Consider the following 25,919-nt stretch of genomic DNA (forward strand, 5'->3'; position numbering starts at 1 on the left):
AGCAGCAGAAATGGCAGATGATTATGAATTAGTTCATAACTCAAAGCTTGATTTCCAACATCAGTTTCAACCTGTGAGGGATAGAAATTGGGGACATGAGAAATACTCAAGTGGTAAAGGTAAAGGTGATCTGATGGGAGATAATAAGGAGAGTGTATCTCAGACTAAAAAAGAAATCCAGGACGGTGGAAAAGAAATAAAAAGTTGCAAATGTTTTCACTGTAATAAACTAGGCCATGTAAAGTCACAATGTTGGTGGTTGAAGAAAAGCACTGGGAAGGCTGATGTGGTAAAACAGGATAAGACAGTGGGGTTTGTTAAAGTGGTAAAGGAAAGCGTAAGTGAAGAGAAGGAGGTGAAAAAGATTGTACAGCCTGATCAAGAGGTGATTGATAAGAAGGTGCCAGATCTCTTTAAAGAATTTACTTGTGTGGGTAAAGTTCACTCATGTGTATCAGGGGAGCAGGTAAAGAAGTCACAATTTTAAGAGATATGGGAGCTAGTCAATCTTTAATGGTAAGAGATGAAGAGTTACGTAGTCTGGGAAGAATGTTGCCAGAAAAGGTGGTAATATGTGGAATTCTGGGTGAGAGGAGTAGTGTTCCATTATATAAGGTAAGGTTGGAAAGTCCAGTGAAGAGTGGTGAAGTGGTAGTAGGAGTAATAGAGAACTACCTTGTCCAGGAATACAGTTTATCTTGGGTAATGATATAGCTGGATCGCAGGTGGGAGTGATGCCTACTGTGGTTGATAAGCCAGTGGAAAATCAGCGTTGAAGAACGAATATCCTGGTATTTTTCCGGGTTGTGTAGAGACAAGGTCGCAAAGTCACAGGTTAAGACAAGAGGAGAAATCAAAGAGTGAAGATGAAGTTGAAGTGCAATTATCAGAAACGATTTTTGATCAGATGGTTGAAAAAGAACAAGAACAGGTGGAGGATGAGGCGGATATTTTTAGTTCAGGAAAATTGGCTGAGTTCCAACAGAAAGATGTGGAAATAAAACGGATGTATCAGAAAGCATACACGGAAGAGGAATCTGAGTGTATACCAGAGTGTTATTACCGTAAAAGTAATGTCTTGATGAGAAAATGGAGACCTTTACATATGCAGGCGGATGAAAAGTGGGCAGAAGTTCATCAAGTAGTATTGCCGGTAGGGTATAGAAAGGAGGTGTTGCGAGTTGCACATGAGGTACCAGTGAGAGGTCATTTGGGAATAAGGAAAACTCAAGCTAAAATCCAGAAACATTTTTATTGGCCTGAACTACATAAAGATGTAGTTAAATTTTGTCAATCATGTCACACATGTTAAGTGATAGGGAAACCTCAAGTAGTGATAAAACCAGCGCCCTTAATACCCATTCCAACATTTGAAGAAATTTGACAAGTGTCCTAATTGATTGCGTAGGACCGCTTCCTAAAACAAAAAGTGGGAATCAATATCTTTTGACTATAGTGGATGTGTCTACTAGGTTTTCAGAGGCCATTCCAGTGTGTAATATTACAGCTAAAAAGATTGTGGAGGAATTACTTAAATTCTTTACAAGATATGGACTACCCACAGAAATACAATCGGATCAAGGATCAAATTTTACTTCAAGGTTATTCAAAGAAGTTATGGATAGCTTAGGAATGAAACAATTTAAATCAACTGTGTACCATCCAGAATCACAGGAAGCGTTAGAAAGGTGGCATCAGACATTAAAGACAATGTTGAGGGTTTATTGTCAAGATTATCCAGAAGATTGGGATTAAGGAATTCCATTCGTACTGTTTGCAATTAGGGATGCACCTAATGAGTCAACCAAATTCAGTCCTTTTGAACTAATTTTTGGTCATGAGGTAAGAGGACCACTTAAATTGATGAAGAAAAATATTGGTGAGTGAGAAATCTTTAATGACATTATTGGATTACGTGTCAAATTTTAGGGAACGATTAAATAGAGCAGGTGAATTGGCTAGACAACATTTAAAAGTTGCACAAAATGTGATGAAACGGGCAGCGGACAAGAAATCCAAAGTTCGTAGTTTTGCCAGTGGAGATAAAGTTTTAGTATTGTTACCAATGGTAGGTGAGCCTTTAAAAGCAAGGTTTTGTGGACCGTATCAGATTGAAATGAAATCAAGTGAGGTGCATTATGTGGTACAAACACCAGATAGAAGGAAGTCTCACCGAGTGTGTCATGTGAATATGCTTAAAAGGTACTTTGAAAGGCAAGGAGAGAAAAAGGAGGAGATTTTAATGATTCTAACTCAAAGTGACGAATCAAATCCAGATGACTGTGAATTTGACATACCACAAGTTAAATTGGAAAACAAGGATGTTCTTAAAAATTGGGCTAAATTGTTGAGTTACCTTCCAGAGGATAAACGGACTGACCTGAAAGAGTTATTGATATCACATGGGCAAGTTTGTAGAGATAAATTGTGAAGTACTAAAATGGCTATACATGATGCAAATGTGGGGGAATGCTGTTCCAATTAAACAACATCCATACAGACTTAACCCTTTAAAATTGGCACAAGTTAACAAAGAGATTGAGAGCATGCTTAAAAATGGCATAATTAAAGTGGGTTGCAGCCGATGGAGCTCACCCAAAGTGATGGTACCAAAAGCGGACGGTACCCAATGGTTGTGTGTGGACTATAGAAAGGTTAAAGCAGTTACAAGGACAGACTCTTATCCTATCCCACGTTTGAAGGATTGCATTGAGAAAGTGCGACAATCAGCTTTTATTTCCAAATTGGGTTTACTTAAAGGTTATTGGCAGGTACCTTTATCCGAAGGAGTGAAGGAAATTCAGCTTTTGTGACTCCAGATGGTATATACCAATTCAAAGTTATGCCATTTGGCATGAAAAACACCCCAGCCACATTTCAATGGTTAACTAACAAAATTGTTTCAGGATTACCCAATTGTGCGGTATACATCGACGATCTGGTAATTTTCAGCCAGACATGGAAAGGACATTTGAAACATCGGATGGAGTTATTCAATTGACTTCAGGAGGCGGGTTTGGTGATAAACCTAGCCAAAAGTGAATTTGGAAACGCCCAAGTCACTTTCCTTGGCCATACAATCGAACGGGGTCAAATGGTCCCATGGGATGTGAAAACAAAAGTCATTGGGGAGTTTCAGATACCCTCGACACAACGGGAAAAATGCGATTTCTTGGTATGAGTGGATTTTACCGGAAATTTGTACCAAATTCCAGCAGTGTGTTCGCTCCACTGACGGACGTGCTCAAGAAGCATAAAAAATTCCAGTGGACAGCGGAGTGTCAACAGGCATTTGACGGCCTGAAGGCTGTGTTAACCACTGCTCCTGTGTTAGCCATCCCAAATTATACAAAGCCATTCAAAGTGGCGGTTGATGCGAGTGATGTGGGTGTAGGTGCGGTGCTTCTACAAGACGACGACAAAGGGCTAGGGCGGCCTATTGGTTATTTTTCAAAGAAATTAAATTTCTCAACGATTGAGAAGGAGACATTGGGTTTGGTGCTAGCTTTGCAACATTTTCACATTTATGTGACCAGCAATCCGTCTGACACCATTATATATACTGATCATAATCCGTTGACGTTTTTGGAGCGATTCCGGAATAACAAGGCAAAACTGTTTCACTGGAGTTTTTTGTTACAGCCATTTCATTTTAAAATAGTACATGTGACAGGACAAGAAAACGTGACATCCGATGCTTTGTCACGAATGTGATGAACGGAAGCAGTTGCATTTGGAGGAAGAAGAACGAAAAAAAAAGGACTATATTATTATGCCTGTTTGCGTGTTGTTTTTTTGAAACGAAAAAGTATATTTACTGTGTGCATTTTTCAAAGGATCGTAAAAAGGTGAAAAATGAAACCATCTTGAAGTTGATGGGTTTTTTTTCTTGGGGGGAGGTGTCATGTGAGAGTACCTTTAAGAAATAGGTGTTTAAGAAATGTATCTTTAAAAATGGGTGTTTATCAGTGATGTCAGAGTATGGGTGGAGCTGGGCTGTTTGTCAGCTTTTCACTTTCGTTTTAGGCTGTTTGCTGCATGGTGTGTTTTAGTTTCATTTTCAGAGCTGGATAGTTGCAGTCACAGCCAGAAGGTGTATGTGTCTCTCTCTCTGTAATCTAAAATCTGTAAATCGATCCTTTGGTGATTTAAAACTAATAACTGCTCTCAGTCGTGACTTTAGCCTGATGTGCTTCTGTTAAGTCTTATAGATATCACAAGGAAAGCTTAAAGGATTACTTAGTGTTGTAGTCTTTGGGGGTTGTATTTGAATTAATGGTTGCCAAGATGTTCACTGTATGTTTTAAAAAGGTTAACTTAAGTTCATAGAATAAACATTGTTTTGCTTTTTAAACAAAATCAATTTCTGCTATACCACACCTGTAGAGTGAGCGTGTGCTCCACGTACCCTAATCTAGTAAAAGTTGTTGGTCAGGTGAACTCCATGATACACTTTTGGGGTTCTCTAAACCCTGGTCTATAACATTTGGAAGACAGGCAGAGCTACACAAGGCATACTCTTGCATCATCTGCCTATAAATGTGTTTCCTAGCTGCAATGGCATCCTTTAAGACTATGCATCTGGGACATTTCATTACTTGTAGTGGGAAAGGTCCAGAATTTATTTGCATGTTCCAATGACCTCCCACTTGAATTAAGGGAGCTTCACAGAGCCCACGAGCTGCTATATTCCATGGGTTTATGGTATTGCAGTCACATGGAGACCTTCAAATCATTTTATTACGTTTCTTTATGAGTTCACATTGTACGGCTGAGACTATCCTACTGGTGATCTTGTGCATCAGCATCATTTTAAGAGAATTTCAGTGGTTGTGAAGTGACTTAGAAGGTATCTAAAACCACACAGGACATCATCAGGACCTATATTAATCCCCCCATGAGGCACAACATTTGAAACAAAAGCCAGCATCCAGCATAAGGTGCTAATTAAATGCGTGAAAGCAGACCAAAACAGTAGGAGATCTGGCCAGGTAAATCAAGGACCCATGATGCTACACTCAAGAGTAAAATCCCTATAGATTCTATGAACGGAAGACTGACTGAGAGTTGTATTGACCCCTGGGTATCCCATTAGTTAGACAATGGTTTTTCAATGAATACAATGTATTTGGCATTTTGTTCGTTCGCTGGTGCCATCTCCTTCCCTGAATGTTGACTGCCATCGATCTGACTTCAGTCAGTGCTGAGCTACCCTTTAACACATATCACAATTGGAGTTTCGGAGATGCAAATTTCTGAGGACCGGAGGACTATTTTCCTTCACATGCTGAAGCTATGGCAGTGTAATTCAAAAATATTCCAATGGTGTTTTTAAAAATCAGCCATCAAAAAATTGCAAGTCGCTTCATTGGGTATTTGGTTGGGCTTTATCAGTTAAACATTGAAATTTCTGTTACAAGTGTGGTTTTACTATAAGGCCAGGCATTGTGAATTTAAGGCTTGCCTTTGTGAAAAAGACTATCAGTTAACTCCTGGTCTGCTCAGCTGTGTGTACGCTATCCGCCTTTCAGCGACATGAATATGCTCAAACCGGCCCAACCCTCTCAATTGCCTCCTTCAATTGTCATGTAAAAATGGACGCCGATTCTTTTGTGATTTTCATGACCAACTCCTACCCCCCACCCCCACCCCCGAGCCCGCCTCCACCTAATAATGATGAGGCGGGCAATTATTAATCAAACATTGGAATAATCTCAACCCTTCATTTCAAAACTGCCATTGGCGAAAAGCAAACGGAGGAACAAAGTCCTTTAATTAATCAGAAAGGATGTTTCAATGAACAGGTATCAGACCTTCATTGTGCTCTGGGATTACTAACTGTGCAGGGCTTACATACCAGTACCACAAGCTGCAATTTACTGAAACACGAGAGGGCTCCATTTCTAATTCATGGCCATTCTCTTTATTCCCATTCAATTACACGACAAGAGTATGCATTGTGCAGTGCTGTGCATACATTAATGCAATCCAAATAAATCCTGGCTGGGCCAGTGCTGTGTTACAAGCTGCCATCTGCATGTGTTTGATTGGTCTGGGGACTGCTAGGCAACGAATGTAGAAGCTACCCAAAGGAAAATCACTGTGACTAACGCAAACTATTGTCTCATTATTTTCTTTTCAAAATAAATCCTTCAATAAAAGCTTGATAGTTGATATGTACCACAGCAGGCAAACCATAGAGGTGCGTTAAACACAACCACTTTAAGGCCACTGCAGCCATGCAGTTTTGGATTTCTTACATTGGATTACTTGGCCAAGAGTGTGATGCCGGCAACTGACACAAAGATAAAGCTCATGAGAAACCTTATGAAGTACAAACACTGTTTTTTGAAATCCTATTATGGTTTCACAGCGATGGTGGTAGTATTAAGTTATTTTAAAGATATATTTCCTCTTATTCACATGTTCCTTTATTCTGACCTCTATTTGACATCTGCAGCAATTGCTCTCTAACTGACCTCAGGGAGGCCTTGTGACCTTAATGGGGTTGTCAACATATTACACAGAGCTTTTCCTGAGTAGCAGAATAATACACTGTGCATGACACAGCATGAGCTCCTGAACACAACAGGAGGATCCCCGGTCTATGTAATAGTTTATTATAAACGTGTAATATAATGTGCTCTCTTCAAGAGTCGCTTCATTCTTCGAGGAGCAACATTCCTCGGCTTAAAACAATTGAACTGTAAAACTCAATTGAAGTTGTGCAGGGAAAAGCTGTGGAAGTGTCAAATATTTTCAAGTCAGTATGGAAGAGGGTAGCAGGGTGGCCTAGTGGTTAGCACAGCTGCCTCACGGCGCTGAGGTCCCAGGTTCGATCCCGGCTCTGGGTCACTGTCCGTGTGGAGTTTGCACATTCTCCCCGTGTCTGCATGGGTTTCGCCCCCACAACCCAAAAATGTGCAGAGTAGGTGGATTGGCCACGCTAAATTGCCCCCTTAATTGGGAAAAATAATTGGATAATCTAAATTTTTTTAAAAAGTCAGTATGGAAGATTGTGGAGGCTGTAACCGTTTTACAGACACTGTTGGAAAATTGTTGGAACCGGAAGAAATGTTTGACATCTCTATATTTATTGGATCACATGCATTACTTTGGTGTAGAATACATTTGTTTTCGGTAGTTGATCAGTGAAGCAATGACACTCTCCGGCATTGAGTGCCAACGAATTTGTGACAGGCATTTATTTTTTTTTCTCCAATTTAAATGGAGAGGGCAGTGCAGTAAAAAGCGGGCACTAAAGAAAGAAGGGCACTAGCGAGTCACCGCAGGACAGATCTCAATTTCTGGCAAGTCTTTTGCAGGAAATAATTCCAAGTGCAGCTTGAGCATTCCCCATATAGGGAAGGAAAAAGCATCATTTACAACAGCTCGTATTTATGTCATGCTTTAAGCGCATGAAAAATATCCCGAGGAGCTTCATCAAAATAAATTTAACACTGAGCCCCGTCAGGTGATATGAGGGCAAGTGACCAAAGGCTTGATCAATGAGGTAGGTTTTAAGAGCATCTTAAAGGTGACACAACCACAGCATATTTTATTTGCTGAGCAAGCCAGATCCCAGTAGGAAACCTGTCAAACTGGTCACAACCTTTTTTTTCTATTTTGGAAACCAGGAAAGATACAGACCCCAAAGACAAAGAACTCGAGTAACACCCTAAACATTTTAAAAATTAAAAGATCTATTAACAAGAAAAAAAATGTAAGTACATAAGGCTGAAGTTGCGTAGCTAAAAGAGAACAACTCCCTAAAAACCCACTTGGTCATAAGTAAACACAAAAGTAAACTACGACTTGGCAACAACTTCCTCATAGATTTTTAACTATAAAAAAACAGTAATATTAACTAAGGCAAAGATCTGCTGTCACTTTATTTAAGATATACCACGAGTCCTCAAACATGTCCACTCTGATGTGTAAATCCAAATAAGAAGCTCAGATACAGACTGCTTCCTCAAAACAAAGACTTCTGGTTTAAAACTCGATGGCATCTTCAAATTCACAACTTTTACACCTTTTCCCAACACACATCTGGGCCGGGATTCTCCGAACTCCCGGCCAAGTGTTGACGCTGGCATAAACACCGGAGTGCTGCATGCCAGCACCAACGGGCCTCCTGGCCCAGCGATTCAGCAGCCCTCAGCCCAGCACGGCGCCGAAGTGCTGCACGCAGCTCCAGCGCCGATACGCGGCCCTGCACTGCCGGCACGGGTCCATGCATGCGCGCGACGGCCATCTCCACACTGGCGCATGGGCTTGGTGGCTGTCTCCGTGCCGGTGCCACACAACATGGCACAGCCCTACAGCGGGCTGAAGGAGGTAGGCCCCCGCCAGATCGCGGGCGCCCGCCAATCGGTAGCCCCGATTGCGGAGGCCCACACTCCAGAGTCTGGAGGCCCACCCCAGAGTCTGATCACCCCGCCCCCTCCACCAGACGGCCACCGCGGCTACAGGTCTGAGCTCCTGCCGGGTGGTACCAGGTTGGAACCACGCCAGCGGGATTCGGCGGGAATGCGGCCGGTCGACCGCAGAGAATCACCGCAGGGGCCTCTTTCAGTGGCCCCCGACTGACACGCCGTCGACTGCGCGGGGCGATTGCTGCTCATTCTCCAGTCACCAGAGAATCGCATTCCGGCATCGGAGCGGCGTGGCGGGAATTTCCCGCGTCACCGCCGATTCTCCGACCCGGCGCAGGCTCGGAGAATCCCGGCCCTGGTCTCAGAATATTTCCGCACACAGCCACCTCAACTTAGCTTAACATTTTTCCTTAGATATCCTTTTTCCCTTTCATCTCAGATTCCATTGTCCGCAAACATCTCTGAACTGAGCTTTTCCAAAGATAAGAATCCTTCATGTGTTCCTATTTTGTCCCTACTTTCAGGGGAAAAAATATTTTCCCTCTTTACTTAGGAAACCGTTGCAAGTTGCAAAAATTGCTTGTCACTTTGAAATTCAACAGCTCAAATGTCAAATCCCGACTTATCACATAGTTCAAATTTAAAATCCACTCTGTTACTTGTAAATTCAACCTCACCATAACATCTCAATACAAACTTATGAACCCCCCGGCCTTGGGTCACTGTCTGCGTGGAGTTTGCACATTCTCCCCATATCTGTGTGGGTTTCACCCCCACAACGCAACGATGTGCAGGCAGGTGGATTGGCCACGCTAAATTGAACCTCATACCTTTATCCTTTTATTGCTCAGCCCTCACAGGCTAGCTGTCTCTATTAACCTTCCTCCAGTTTAATTAATCATGAACATGCATACACACACAGCCTTCTGTCTGGAGTACCACCATAGTTCCAAAAATAGTTTTAAAAAAAGGTAACATCCATTATCACAAAGGAGTAGAGAGAGAGGTAGAGATCATACTTCCAGTGTGATCATACTTCCACCAGACTGCCTTGATCCACTGCAATTTGCATACCGCCTCAAACAGCCCACAGCAGACACCGGGCTGAATTCTCCCCTACCCGGCATGACGGAGGGTGCCGGCGTAGGGGAGTGGCGCCAACCACTCAGGGGTCGCGCCTCCCCAAAGGTGTGGAATTCTCCCCACCTTTGGGGGCCAGCCCCGCGCCGGAGCAGTTTGCACCAGAAGACTGGCGCAAACACCCGGCGCAGTCGGAAGCGGGGCTGGCCGAAAGGCTTTCGGCGGTCGGCGCATGCGCCGGCAGTGACGTCAGCGGCAGCTGGCCGCTGACGTCACTGCCGGCGCATGCGCGATGCGGGGTTCTCCTCCGCGTCCGCCATGGCGGAGGCCGTGGCGGCGCTGAAGGAGAAAGAGTGCCCCCACGACACTGCCCCACGGAGTGAGCAGGGGGCCCCGATCGCGGGCCAGGCCTCCGTGGGGGCACCCCCCCGGGTCCGATCGCCCCCCGCCCCCCCAGGACCTCGGGGGCCTGCTCGCGCCGCTGAGCCCGCCGTTCCAGACGTGGTTTAAACCTCGGCGGCGGGAGAAGGCCTCCCAGTGGCGGGACTTCGGCCCATCCGGGCCGGAGATTTGAGGTAAGTTTTTAAAAAATGAAATCCCGCCGGCGCCAGCTGTTTTCACAGGCTGCCGGCGGGATTTGCACTGCGTGGGGTCGGAGAATTTCGCCCCCTATCTCCCTGGCACTCCACTCATCCCTGCAGCATCTCGACAACAAAGACTCCTACGCCAGACTCCTATTGATTGACTACAGCTCCACCTTCAACACCATAATCCCACCCAAGCTCATATCAAAGCTCCAAAACCTAGGACTTGGCTCCTCCCTCTACAACTGAATCCTTGACTTCCTGACCCATAGACCACAATCAGTAAGGATAAACAACGCCACCTCCTCCATGATAGACCTCAATACTGGGGCCCCGCTAGGCTGTGTACGTAGCCCCCTACTACACTCCTGACACACACATGACTGTGGAAAAGTTTGGCTCCAACTTCATCTACAAATTTGCTGACGACACAGTTGCTTGGATCTCAAATAACGATAATTCAGAGGGAGATCGAGAACAACAATCTCTCCCTCGATGACAGCAAAACTAATGTCATCAACTTCAGGAAGCGAAGTGTCGTACACAACCCTGGGCACCAATGGTGCTGAGGTGGAGATGGTTGACAGCTTCAAATTTCTAGGTGTAAACATCACAACAATCTGTCCTGGTCCACCCACGCTGATGCTATGACCAACAAAGCACAACAGCGCCTATATTTCCTCAGGAAATTTGGCATGTCCACATTGACATTTACCAATTTTTACAGATGCGCCATAGAAAGCATCCTATCTGGCTGCATCACAGCCTGGTATGGCAACTGCTCAGCCCAAGGCTGCAAGAAACGTTAGAGAGTCGTGACCACAGCCCAGTCTATCACGCAAACCAGCCGCCCATCCATTGGCTCAGTCGCCATCTTCCCACTGCCTTGGGAAAGCAGGCAGCATAACCAAAGACCTCTCCTGCCCGGGTTATCCTCTTTTCCAACCTCTTCCGTTGGGCAGAAGATACAAACGTCTGAAAACATGCGCCAACAGATTCAAAATCAGCTTCTACCCTGCTGTTACCAGACTCCTAAATGGCACTCGCATGGACTGAACTGATCTCTCTACAAACCTTCTCTACCGTTGTAGCTCTATATTAAGTATGCTTCACCCGATGTCTATGTCCATGTATTTGAATTGTGGATTTATCGTATGTCCTATGTTTTTCATGTATGGAACGATCTGCCTGGACTGCACGCAGAACAATACTTATCACTGTACCTCGGTACGTGTGACAATAATTCTAAATCTAATCTAATCTAGAGGTCTTGAGAGGTTTAGGGAAGGAATTTCAGAGTTAGTTGGCACTATCAGCAAAGATGGAGTGATAAAAATTATGAATGCAGAGATCTCAGACGCAGAAGATGGAAATAATTTTAAAAGTACAAGAAACACACAGCCTCTGCCGAATGTGGGCTGTGGTTTATATTATATTTATAAATCTCCGTGGATGGAGCTAAGACTAGCGGTCTTGAGTAAATCTTTTGATCCGCTAACTATTAATCGCTGCCAAGGGGAGACAAAATTCTGTTTATTGGCTTCCAAATGATGGAAATACATTTCAAAGTTAACAAGAAACTATTTTTTAAATGAAAATAATCTTCAGAAAGTGTTGGAACGGCCCTTGGTTACTATTACGTGGCCCACAGTCAGATCACCAACAACTTAAAAATTGGTTTACATTTGCTGGCTTTGTATTGACGCATATCCAATACTAAAATTTTAACCAGACTGTGAAACACACTAGAAGTATGATAACAATGAAAAAACATTTATCCGGGGGATCCCTCAGCTTATTGGATTATCTTACCTTCATGCATCTGTACCACAGGCTCAGCTTTTAAAGAAGGATTTATCCAGCTCAATGAGGATACTGTGTCACTGTCAATCACTTGACATTTGTGATTCATTGTACTTAACTCCAGAGTCCTCCTCTCTGAAAGATCATTTGTAATTCATTCTTATCCAAGGTCGGTTAATGGTTACAGCTCAAAACAGCAGATAAAACTCCTTATTTATCTGCACTACGCCCTTCTAAGGAACGGGGGACTTGCTTCCAAAATTCTTGTTGCTACCACATAAGCATGAGTAAAAGGAACTGCACAGTTGAAGGGCCTTATCATCACATAGCACTTTGGTCCAATATAAGCAACCCCGTTATGTGGGAAAGTACAGGCCTTATTGTTATACCCCTCATGGGACCTATGGGGAGGGATTGATTAGCCTCCCCATAAGCCTTGTGGACTGCGAGCCCCCCCCCCCCCCCCCCCCCCCCACTGAGGGACGGAGGCCCATCAACAGGGTAACTAACTATGGATATAAAAGCAGGCCCAGGAAGGAGCCTGGACAGAGAGGTCCCGCTTGGGCCCTGAATTGTGATATGTAAATAGTTTGCTTGAACCACAAATCATTTTTGTGATTCTCTCGTACCTGACTCCCCCGTGACAACAATATGTACCTTGCCCATAACACAACATGTTGGGGCCTCAGTGTATCACTTCAGCTCAGTGTACATCCGCAACCTTCAAGACCATTACCGTTAGCACTTGATAATATTGCCTCATCCTTTGCCAGTTATATCGAAGTTAGTTAGATGAGGAACACAAATAGGTGCAGAATAAATCTCCCCTTATTCTTCCCCAACAAGCTTCAGCGACAAAATCTGAAGAGGGATGCTGACAGGAGGGTCAGTGGCAAGATTTAAGATAATTGGCAAAAAAAGCAAGGTGGAAGTGCGGAGTACTTTTTTTACACTTGTGGGCTGTTATGATCAAGGCGGACGTCCTGACAGGGTGGTGGAAAGCCGACTCATTGGTAACTTTCAAAAGGAAATTGGAGACGGACTTGAAAAGGAAAATAATTACAGGGAAACAGAGAATGGCATCACTATCAAGTGCCAACTGTATTGAACTGAAGTCATGGTGAAGTGAGTGGGGTAGAGTCCTTTCAACAGGGAGACCTGGACTCAAATCTGTGTGGATGGAATTCTCTTCTCTCTGTAGCTCATACATGGGATGAATGTGGGAAGTTTCAATTCAGCTCAATGTGGGGTTATGGCCACAGCACCGAATTAGGCAGCGTAATTCCAATATTACCAGAGAGGCCAAAACATTGGTGTAGGTAAGGGAGAAAATTATACTGGCGCAGTATCTTAGATTTGTGCAGCAGAGTAGGAGGCTTTTCGGTCCATTGTGTCTGTGCTGGTTCTTTGAAAGAGTTATCCAATTAGTTCCACTCATCCTCCAACTCCATACTCCCAGAATGCCTAGATCCACTGCAATACTCATACCGCCACATCTCCCCACAGCAGCTGTCACCTCCCTGTCCCTACACTCATCCCTGTAGCGTCTCAAGAACAAGGACTCCTACGTCAGACTCCTTTTCATTGACTACACCTCCGCCTTCAACACCATAATCCCAGCCAAGCTCCAAAACCTAGGGCTTGACTCCTCCCTCTGCAATTGGATCCTCGACTTTCTGACCCACAGACCACAATCAGTGAGGATAAACAACACCTCCTCCACAATAGTTCTCAATACCAGGGGCCCTGCAAGGCTGCATACCTAGCCCACTGCTGGACTTCCTATACACACATGGCTGTGTGGCAAAATTTGGCTCCATCTACAGGTGTGCAGATGGCATGACCCTATTGGGTCGGAACTCGAACTATGATGAGTCAGAATACAGGAGGGGATAGAGAACCTAATGGAGTGGTGTAACGACAACAGTCTCTCCCTTGATGTCAGTAAAACTAAAGAGCTGGTCATTGACTTCAGGAAGCAAAGTATCATACACATCCCTGCCTGCATCAATAGTGCCAAGGTGGAGATGGTTGATAGCTTCAAACTCCTAGGTGTACACATCACCAACAATCTGTCCTGGTCCACCCACATCGACGCTACGACAGAGCGCACGATAGCACCTATACTTTCAAAGAAAACAAAGGAAATTCAGCATGTTCACATTGACTCTTACCAACTTTTACAGATGCACCATAAAAAGCATCCTATCTGGCTGCATCACAGCCTGGTATGGCAACTGCTCTGCCCAAGACTGCAAGAAACTACAAAGAGTCGTGAACACAGCCCAGCATAATCAAAGACCCCTCCCACCCGGCTTACTCACTCTTTCAACTTCTTCCATTGGGCAGGAGATACAGAAGTCTGCGAACACGCACAAACAGATTCAAAAACAGTTTCTTCCCTGCTGTTACCAGACTCCTAAATAACCCTCTTATGGACTGACCTGATCTCTTCACACATCCTCTCTACTGAGTACACTCCTGTATGCTTCACCCGATGCCTGTGTCTAAGTATTTACATTGTGTACTTACGTATGCCCTATGTTCTTTTTCCATGTATGGAATAATCCGTCTGGACTGCATGCAGAACAAAACTTTTCACTGTACCTCGGTCGACGTGACAATAAACAAACCCAAATCCACCCTGCCTTTTCCGGTAGTGCTGTCAAATTTTACTCTTCAAGGATTTCTCCAATTCCTTTTGCAAACTTATTAATGGACTGCTTCCAGGGCTTTTCAGACAATGCATTCACGATCATTTACTAGATATTTTTTAAATAATTGATGGAGTGGAGGCGTGGGTTTAAGTAAGGTGCTCTTTCCGGGGGCCGGTGCAGACTCGATGGGCTGGGTGGCCTCTTTCTGCACTGTATATTCTATGATTCTATGAGAGCACCCAATTGTTTTTTTCTAATTAAGGGGCAATTTAGCATGGCCAATTCACCTAACTTGCACATCTTTTTGGGTTGTCGGGGTGAGACCCACACAGACATGAGGAGAATGTGCAAATTCCACAAGGACAGTGACCCAGGGCCGGGATCTAACCGGGTCCTCGGCAGCATCAGGCAGCAGTGGTTACTACTGTTGCTTCACAGCGCCAGGATCCCAGGTTCGATTCCCAGCTTGGGTTACTGTCTGTGTGGAGTCGGCACGTTCTCCCCGTGTCTGCGTGGGTTTCCTCCGGGTGCTCCAGTTTCCTTCCACAAAGTCCCGAAAGACGTGATTGTTAGATGAATTGGACATTTTGAATTCTCCCTCTGCGTACCCGAACAGGTGCCGGAATGTGTCAACTCGGAGATTTTCACAGTAACTTAATTGCAGCGTTTATGTAAGCCTACTTGTGACACTTATAAAGATCATTATTATTACTATGAGCATTGTGCCACCATGCTGCCCTCATTTACGATCATAACAATTTGCTCTATGTAAAGAAACTCCTCCCTGGCTATTTTGTCATCCGCTTTCACAAACATTTTGCAATCACATAAAGAACGAAGTTCTACCTTCTGGAGGGAGAGATGCCTCACGGGTTTCTCATCTACATGGCCAGAGCTTATACGTGAATTTAAACAGGATACTCAAATTGACCTGATCACAAACATGGGCCGGGATTTTCCTGTTGTTCCTGCCGATGGGCTATTCTGGGCCCGTCAATGCCGACTTCCCGCGGCAGGTTCCCCGGTGGTAGACTTCGTCAGGACTGGAGGATCAATGGTTCGTTGTATCCGCCATGGAAAAACCTGCCACGGGCGGGGGGCGGGGGGCAGGCTGGAAAACCTCAGCCAATCAGGGCAGCTGGATAATGATCAGGAGTGGGAACGATGATGGATCTTTTGCCTATGGTGTCCCTGCAAGACAAGCCAACTTATCACAGCTGGAATCAAAGTCTTTACTGGGTACATATGTGTAACTGCCTTTATCAACTGAATTATCCTAATCTTGATTGCCATTCACACTGTGACTGAATTGGGGCTAAATGTGCAGTATCATATACACTTGTTTTGTATAATCTATATATAGATCATGCCAAGAGTTCTTGAAGATCTATTCTTGGGATCTGGACATCATTGAAAAGGCCAGGATTTATTGTGCATCACTAGTTGCTTTGTTTATGATACAGCTCACTTTGTCTTATGAGAAAACGATTGAGAGCCAACCATGCTGCCCAGAGACCAGGGCAAGCCTTTTTATTGTTGAAAGAACTGAATTAAAATTCTTAAAACTGCTTTGGTGGGATTTGAACTCAGATGCTCTGGATTATTAGCCAGTAGTGTAACCATTATGCTACTGCACCCAATGTACCGTCAAAGTCATCTTTGGTTCAATTCAAATACACCGATACTTAACTAACTGGATACCCGAAGAGGAATTTAAAATACAGTCACCTTGAAATTTTGATCGATCATAATGTCAAAACCCAGGAGGTCAAAGTAGCCCAGTTGACGGCCAAGTCTGGCCTTGGTGGCAATGAAACACTGGGTCATGATCTGTTGCACTCTCTTCTGCAAGAAAACATTAAAGATATTAATTAACTTTGCAGTCAGATGATTCTTTGTTACACAGTCTATAATGTTGTTTTCATTTGAAGGATGACATTCCTATAGCTCGCGATACCTTCCCTCTCCAGTACTTGTTTCCCTTTTAATTCCATATCTGTCAGTTCAAATTTTACTCTGTCAAGCGATGAAGAGCCTAATCGATTTTATAATATGGCTCCATTTCTAATGCACTGGGTTCACATTGCCTGGGATCATTTCATACTCAGCAAAGCCCAGCGAGGAGACCGAATTAACATTGCTTCACTCAAATGAATCTGAACATTCAGTATAATGCAGGGCCAGTGATAATCCATTGATCACTGATAGCCCACTGGCCAGTTATAACCCACTCGCCACTGATGACCAATCTGTTGAACAACGTCAATATTTATCTGCCTGCACAAAACCAGAGATGTGTTCCTGGCAAGCTTAGGCTTCTGGTTGAATTGTCTGGGCACTTGTTTTGAGGACAAAATTTCTTGTCGATAATAGTGATGCTCAATTGATACTCGACATGCGAGGAGTTGGGCAAAAACAACATCAATCTCAATCACCATGAATCACAAAAAATAAACATGCCGACCAGGATTCACTGTCAGATTGGATTCTTTAGGTAAGAACTGGATTTGTTACCAATGTATGTTCCCATAGCTAAAGGGATCAAGATATAGGAGGAAAAGGCGGGATGAGGGTATTGAATCTGATGATCATAATGAATGGCGGAGCAGGCTCGAAGGGCCGAATGGCCTCCAGCTGCTTCTACTTTCTATGCATGTTACAAGCATTGAAATACACCGGCTGGTCCAAAACAATTAGCTAAAAAGTAAAAGCAGTTTAGTTTCATTTAAGAAGATTGATAGTTGGCAAATTGATTAGATCATTGTAATCAGTGAATCAGCAGATGATAGTATGGGGAGTTAGTGGAAGTCAAAATATTGGATTTTAAGAGATGGAAACAGAAATTGCTGGAAATATACAACAGGACTGGCAGCATCCATGTAGACAGGAAAGGACCTTACGGTTTAGGTCATGACCTTTCATCCAAACTCATCACTGACTTGTAATGTTAACTCAGTTTCTGTCTCCATGGCTGCTTAACAAGATCGTGGCCCATATTAATGGCACTTGGTGCCAGACATGAGCTCCCATGAGCTTCTCACCATTACTGGCTGTGTCTCGCCATCTGATTCACCAGACTCACACCTCAGCATCACACCACTAACAAAGGGGGAGCTGCTTTTAAACGCTCCCTCACCACTCACTCCAGTCTAGCATGGCGACCCGCAGACCTGTTCCTCGCTTTGCCGATGCCAACCTGGCCAGGCTACTTGGTTCTGAGGTTTCGCGAGCGTCCTGTTTCCCCCGGGGTCAGAGGACCAGCAGTAGGGTGGCCAATACCACCTGGCAGGCAGTGGCAGCGGCTGTTAGTGCGGGCAGCATGACCAGGAGGACCGCCGTCCAGTGCAGGAAAAAAAACAACGACCTCCACCGAGCCGCAAGGGTAAGTTACCACCTCTATTCTGGCATCAGTTCTGCCTGCCACTCCTCAAATTTCCAATTCCACTCCACCCACAAATCACTGGCTGACGCTGCACATCCTCCCCACATCCAATCTTCGTACTTGTTCCTCAGCACTCCCTGGCACCCACAACCACAACTACTGTATGTCCAGTTGTGGTGCCAACACATGCCATCTGCCATTGACACCCCCCTATAGTCCATCACGCGCACGGCTCACAAAGCCATCTCTTTGGCCCAGCGGGAGAAGATAGCCCATAATCAATGGGAACGGGCCAAGTAGGAGTGTGTGGAGTACCAGAGATCTGAATCCTCACCACCTATGAGAAACGGGCCCTGGAGATCACGGGGTTTGACCGAGGAGAGAGCAGTCACCGACAGCGAGGTTGGCCTGTGCTGCAGAGGTGATGATCCACTGCCCCTTCACCCAGATGACCTGTCTCCAGTGAGTTGTTCATGTTGTTCAAAGGGGCTGGTTTAGCACAGGGCTAAAGAGCTGGCTTTGAAAGCAGACCAAGGCAGGCCAGCAGCACGGTTCAATTCCCTTTCCAGCCTCCTCGAACAGGCGCCGAAATGTGGCGACTAGGGGCTTTTCACAGTAACTTCATTTATAGCCTAATTGTGACAATAAGTGATTTTCATTTCATTCCAAACGATCCTTTCTCTCACTGACCACATATCCATTGTCTCGCAGGATCACCATTTCATGGGGCTGGGCCATCTGGAGTTGTTCCCTCTCCCCGCCACCCAAGAGACCACCTCGGAGGAGAGTTCTGAGGAGACCACCATCAAAGCATCACAGCTGTCACCCGCACCCTCCACCAGCAAAGAGACGCACATCTCGTGGGTGACATTAGTGGACAGGCTTGTGGGTGCAATCTGGTGAGCACCACATAGTTGCTGATGCACATCAGGTGGAGGCAGGAATGTGCAAGGCAGTCACCAGTCGGAAGTTTGCTGGATCGCAGGATACTACTGAGGCCCAGTAAAATTCTGTACCTCTGGATCAGGTTATCCCAGAGCTAATGCAGATGCTAGGACACAGCTGTGAGATTCAGGAGGGGATGTCAGCGACATTCCAGCGAGTGCATAGCCGATTGGAGCAGTCCCAAAGGCTAGAACACAGGAGATAATACCGACAAAGCCTGGCATTGAGGCCAACACTGTTAGAGTGACGACCACAGTACAAAGCCTGGAGCACGACGCCGGCGTCTTGAAAGATGATGCCCATGGCATGGCTCAGTCCTTGACAACCATGGCTGAGGGCCTCGCCATCATGTCCTAGTCGCTAAAGGACATGTCTTACATGGAGGTGGACATTGCCGAGGCACTGCAGAGCATGGTCCGTCACTGAAGGACATGTTCCAGACGTAGGTGGACATTGCCGAGGCAATGCAGAGCGTGGCCCCGTCACTGAGGAGCATCGTTAAGGGTGTCAACATCATGGTGGAGTCAACGCGGAGGCACTCAGACTACCAGAGCCAGATGATGCAGAGGCGCCTGGAGCTCACACCAGCTGTCCCTCCATCCCATGGAGACCCCCAGGGTCCTACGGGCACCTGGAGGCCAACCCGGGGCCTGCCACCAAGGGGACGATGGCGGTCTCCAGTTCTCCCGAAGCTCCCCCTCCTGACACAGGCACAACTCAACGGCAGTGGGCAGAACAGAGAGGCATGGAGATGCCAATGACACTGGTAGGTTGGCTGGGGCTCTCCAGCTCCAGGCCCTCCAGAGGATGTCTGCCAAGGGCATCGAAGGCCGTGGAACATGAAAAGCAGCAGGCTGCCTCCATCTCAGATGTACATCCTGGGGACACAGCAGGAGGCAACATAAGATCAAGAAGATTGAGGATCACTGTAGTTAAGGGGGAATGGATACCTAAGAAACATTTATCACTTCAGGTTTGGGTGGATGGAATAAACCTTTTTAATTGCGGATCCGATTATAATTTTTTTTTAAATGTATCACTCCCCTAAAGACAGTGGTGGATTGAACTTTGCAGAACAGCAAAGGCCTAGGGGGTGATCCTTGGGCTGTTTTGCCTTATTTGATGGCGACTAAGGGAACATTGGGGGCATCACAATTGACCTCACTGGCCCAAGGTCAATAAGGAGAGAGTGAAAAGGTCGTGGGTCTTTTGCTGGTGCATATAACCACTCGCTGCACGAAAAAGGCTTTCACCCATGTCGATATTGCTTCTTTTACAAATCACCTTACATCAGTAAACCATTTATCACGGAAGATTTTGTTGCAAAGAATTCTGACCTCAGCTTATTCTGTTATGGACACTCTATTTCAAATCAGGTTCTGAGCTATGATAGGTTGTGATCATGTTTGTTAGGAAGCCTGTTAACTTGAACAAATATACTGCAATCAAAATGTCACTATGGTAACACAGGGACATCATGCGATCTTTAATCAGTAGGCCTGTGAATCTCAATCCTCCAGTGGTAAGAGGCCTCTGACTGAGCCCCATTCTGTTAATTAGAAGCAGCACGAACTTACTGTAAAAACAGTGAAGACCCAGTCCCTGGGGAGATGTTTGGCTTCCATATACTTCTCATTAATATAGTCATTCAAGTGCTCCATGGACCAGACTGTGTCCTCCTTCATCTCACTGTACAGAGGATTCTTTTTCTGTATGAACTGTGGGTAAGAAAGTGCAGAGCTGCAATTAACGGAATAAAACTCCCATCTCCCGAGGGTCGGGGGAGGGGAGCAGGTGGAGTGACACTCACCTCCTGAGATCACAGCAGGGGACAATTAAACACAAAGTGAACGATTCAGAGAAAAGGCAACTAACACATCTTAAGCGAGGACGCTTTTTTTAAGACTTTAAACTGGATGCCGGGAAAATAACAAAAGGAATTTCTGAGGCAAAACCATTCCCAAGTTCCAAAGATTGAATTTCAGGCCTTAACGATGTTCATTCTGACTTGGTTCAGTCGAGTTCTACTGGGTTTTTTTGAAACTTAATGGCTTCTTAAACTTTAAAAAAAAAAATTTTAGAGTACCCAATTATTTTTTCCAATTAAGGGGCAATTTAGCGTGGCCAATCCACCTACCCTGCATATCTTTGGGTTGTGGGGGTGAAACCCACGCAGACACAGGGAGAACGTGCAAACTCCACACGGACAGTGACCCAGGGCCGGGATTCGAACCCGGGCCCTCAGCGCCGTAGGCAGCAATGCTAACCACTGTGCCACCGTGCTGCCCTATGGCTTCTTAAACTTAATGGCTACAGACATTGTCTCTGTTGGTGAGAGAAGTCAGAGGGATATAACACTTGAGGGCATCGGTGACCCTTACGGACACCTTAAGGTCTGTGTTGTTGGCCAAAGGTTATCTATAGAATCATAGAATGTACAGTGCAGAAGGAGGTCATTCGGCCCATCGAGTCTGAACCAGCCCTTGAAAAGAGCACCCTACTTAAGCCCACACCTCCACCCTGTCTCTGTAACCCCATCTCACCTTTTTGGTCACTAAGGAGCAATTTAGCACGGCAATCCACCTAACCTGCACATCTTTGGACTGTGGGAGGAAACCGGAGCACCCGGAGGAAACCCACGCAGACACGGCGAGAACGTGCAGACTCCGCACAGAGAGTGGCCCAAGCCGGGAATCGAACCTGGGACACCGGAGCTGTGATGCAACAGTGCGAACCACTGTGGCACCGTGCCGCCCTGAAAGCAGGCTGCATAGTTCTGCCATCCGTATTCCCCAGTTACTGCCCCGCCCAGCCGAAGAGTTTGACGACATGATGGCAGACGTGGGCAACTTGCCTCTGGTGCCATCTGACATCCTTGGTGTCCCTTTCCATTCAGCTGCACTGGAAGCAAACCCCATAGTCTACAGGCACATGGCAGCACAGGTGCTGCAGGTTAAGAGGTCTGACCTCACCCTGCGAGGGCCCAGGTAACCTTGGACAGCTGTTTGAAATCGGTGTAAATAGTACACAACAGCTGCATAACTGGAATGCTGCAGGTTCCCCCCACCCCCCCCCCCCCCCCCCTCCCCCTCCCCCCCGCCCCCCTCTCACTCTTTGCTCTGTTATTGAAGCATCACACATTCTGGTAAAAGAAATAAGCACTGGGACAGCTGCAAACTGTATCGGACCTCAATAAAATAGCCATAGCTTTTGCTTATTTACACATCTTTTCAGTCCATGTCCAAGCATGGGAAATATCAGATCAAAGGTATTAACACATAACAACAATTGGTATATTATTGTGTACTATTGACGGGAATGACACTACAACTGAGAAGTTAGACATATCAGAGTGGGGGACTTTTAATCTTGACAAGTGAAGGCTGAGGTAGGGGGTGCGGGCGGTGGGGGGGGGGGGGGGTGCATTGAGAGGGGGGACGGATTTCAATATTAGGAGAGGGTTTGATAGTGTTGACGTAGAGAAGGTGTTTCCACTTGCTGAGAGGCCATCGGTAGAGGCTGTGAATATAAGGGGAGGGATTCTCCGCTCTCCCGGCCGCCTGTTTCTCTGCGGCGCGCCGTTCACTGGCGGGAGGATTCTCTCTTCCAGCCACGTGTCAATGGGATTTACCATTGAAGCCACCCCCACGCCTTCGGGAAACCTGCAGGCCGGAAACCTGCAGGCCGGGGTCGGGGGGGGGGGGGCTGGGGGGGGTTGCACCGCCGGTGGGAAAAGAGAATCCCAACGCCCAGAGAATTCCAGCGAACATCATCACTAATTCACGGCCGAATTCCGGAGAAACATCTTTTGTGCAGAGAGTGGTGGGAATGCGGATCCTGCAGCTTCGGTGAAAAGCGGAGATTCTTTTTCGGGGAAACTAGATGAACATATGAGGTAGAAAGGAATAGGTTATGGTGATAGGTCTAGGTGAAGGAAGGCGGGAGGATGTCCGTGTGGAACATGGAGCAGTTTCTGTGCTGCCCATTCTATTCGATTCTGGGTGTTCATCCGTATTAATTTAATAATAATAATAAATTATTATTCTCCGTAATAATTTCAATATTAGCAATATTGGAAACTAAAAAGGAGGTCCCACCAGTTCGCATGTCACCACTAACCTTCTTCAACCCAACAGCTCTTACACAAATAAGTCTTCATGATAGTTCAGAGAACTATGCCTCATTACTGTCGAAGTATTTATATAATTTATATAATACCAGGAAATTATTCTTGGCATTGTGTTACTGAATACAATCTTTAATATATAAAATATTGTGACAGGCTTGGGAAAGAGATGTCGGAGCCTTGGATTGACAACAGAAAATATGGGTTATAGGCAGGACATGTGAGAATTTTAGTAATATATAGATATTAAAACTATTTCATCTAGGGCGCACTTCCTGCAAATGTCACATTTCCTTTCTACAGCCGTCTGTGTCACACTTTGCTGATAGAGTTATAGATTCTCTGAATCAGTGTGAGCAATGTTGTGGGAGAGTTGCTAATTAATCAATGTTAATGTCATAGCAATTTAGCACATTATTGTGAAATTGGTATTCGAGAATTAATTACTATTGATACAATCACTGGATTCACTTGCACTCTTCCAAGCTGGTTAACATTTTTGAGAAGTGACTCTGCAGTTGAGCTGTTTCAGAGAGCTGGGTCTGACACTGCTTCAGGTACAGTTTCAGTGACAGATTGCATACCGGCTTCAGGTGACTCAGTAAAACCAAGCACTGCTCAACCATGTAGAAAACGGCCGCCGTTTCAGTCCCCTGTCTGTACTGAGTCAGTAATGTGACAGAGTGACATTAGGAATGCTGCAGTTAGCCATTGTGCTGTATGTTCCACATACAGACTGAAACAGGAGATGCCAGTGTTGATGTTCAAGTCTGGCATTGGGCAATGTGGGGACAGTGTCTGCTTGAGGTCAGGTGCACAGTAAATCAAACCTGCCCAAACAGAAGCAAAGCATCCGACTGCGCCGGCGGGAGATCTGAAACAAAAACAGAAAGTGCTGGGAAAACTCAGCAGGTCTGGCAGCATCTGTGGAGAGAGAAACAGAGTTAACGCTTCGAGCCCAATATGGCTGAAAGTCCAATAAGATTGGACTCGAAATGTTAACTCTGTCTCTCTCCACAGAAAGAAGTCTTACAACACCAGGTTAAAGTCCAACAGGTTTGTTTTAAACACGAGCTTTTGGAGCGCAGCTCCTTCCTCAGGTGAAGGAGCTGCGCTCCGAAAGCTCGTGTTTGAAATAAACCTGTTGGACTTTAACCTGGTGCTGTAAGACTTCTTACTGTGCTCACCCCAGTCCAACGCCGGCATCTCCACATCATCTCTCCAGAGATGCTGCCAGACCTGCTGAGTTTTTCCAGCACTTCCTCTTTCTATTTAAGCCTTAACTCCATGCCTTACAGACATTTGATTGGTTGTGGAAACAAGTATTGGATAGGTTTGAATTATTGCAACAAGATTCACTCACCCTCTGAGTTCCAAGCTGATTAACATTTTTGGGAAGTGACCTTTGAGTTCAACCATTTCAGAATGCCTGGTCCGGCACTGATATTGACAGTCTGTTGCAATAATGAAATCTATCCAATATTATTTTCCACAACCAATTGGTACAAGATTGTTAATATTACTGAAAATCGATGAAGGGCCCGTGAAGGGTTAAATACAGAAAAATAGATTCAGTTGGCTGCAGAGTTTTAGTAAAGGCAGTCAACAGCTGCCTGAGGTGGGTATTTTTAGCTGCTCTCTCAGGGGTTGCTGGGTAATATACGCAATGCTAATGAACACCTGCCTTGAATTCAGCTGGGTCGCCCGATCTCACCTGAGCAGGTTAAATCCCATGTGCACTGCTTACCTATGTGAACAAACAAGCCAGTAAAGAAACAACAATCTCCTCGAGATAGCTGCAGTCATGCATGCAGGATTGTCAAATGTTCAAGTCCAATCTATTTTATGCTTCTGTGCAGCACTTGGGTATGGTGTGACATGGCCTTAATACCTGCAAAAAATATCCTTGGCTGTACCAGAACTTTGAGGAGGAGGAGAGACAGTCAAGAACAAAATGAACGGCAGTCTATTTAAAGGGTCAGAAGATTGGGATAAATATGCCCACCTTATACCCATATTTCCTGATTCCCTTGGTGTCACTTTTATTCAATTACTTTGCTTTTCCTTACACTTAATCTGCTACAATGATCTATTCCCATGGACCGGCAGGATAAACGATATTCCACACTCTCCCCTGCCTCAAACTGAGATGAAACCTTTTAGAACAGCTGGGGGATCCCTGAAATTCAAACTCTCAAACTCTCAATCTCAGTGAAAATTGCTCACCGAACCCCACTTGAACAATTATCATTCGTATTTATCGGGCATTCTCTTTAAACATGAATGCCTCAGCTTTTGTTGAAGTCCATTTAATCTGTGTGTTCCTCTCACTATTGTCGAGAAATCTTTCAAACTTAATGTAACTCTGAAGGTGGCAAATAAAGAATCATCTTCAAGTTAACAACTGACAAATCTCGAGAGGTGAGGATGAAGCAATATTAAGACCGCACTGAAGCAGGCCATTCAACCCATTATGACTTTGTTATCTCTGAGTCAAGAGCTATTAATTCCTCCCACTTCCCTTTTTCACATAAACTGTAAATGTTTCCTTTCTAAATGTATATCCAAATTCTTCTTGAAGGCCACTGTTGAATCTGCTCCCGCCATCTTTACATTCTGCTTCATAACTATTCATATTAAACAAATTCTGACAATGTAAAATTGAGAGCTGGGCGGCCCTGCCCTCAGCCAACATAAAATGGCACCCAAAGCCAATTGTGCCAGTCCTCCCCACCTTTTGTGGGGATAGCATATGAAATAATCTGCCTCATGCTCTCTGCGATGCTGTCTCCAAACACATGGGTATCTCAGAAGGCAATAACGTGAAATAAATGTGATATTGATCTTTTTTTAAAAATAAATTTAGAGTACCTAATTCATTTTTTCCAATGAAGGGGGAATTTAGCGTGGCCAATCTACCTACCCTGCACATCTTTGGGTTGTGGGGGTGAAACCCACGCAAAC

The 25,919-nt window shown here is 45.2% G+C and overlaps 1 protein-coding gene across 6 annotated transcripts in view; it reads right to left on the minus strand.

Moving 5' to 3' along the window:
- LOC119950713 (protein polyglycylase TTLL10-like) overlaps positions 1–25,919 on the minus strand; it is a 178,161-nt gene that overhangs the window by 13,875 nt on the left and 138,367 nt on the right. For all 6 annotated transcript variants that reach the window (XM_038773382.1, XM_038773385.1, XM_038773387.1 and 3 more), the window contains 2 exons: positions 20,407–20,547; positions 16,231–16,347 (listed from right to left, as the gene is read on the minus strand). In XM_038773382.1, the coding sequence (XP_038629310.1) occupies positions 16,231–16,347; positions 20,407–20,547 (258 nt within the window). The remainder of the gene's footprint in view (positions 1–16,230; positions 16,348–20,406; positions 20,548–25,919) is intronic.

This window comes from Scyliorhinus canicula, chromosome 16 (assembly GCF_902713615.1).
Source record: "Scyliorhinus canicula chromosome 16, sScyCan1.1, whole genome shotgun sequence".
NCBI lineage: Eukaryota > Metazoa > Chordata > Chondrichthyes > Carcharhiniformes > Scyliorhinidae > Scyliorhinus > Scyliorhinus canicula.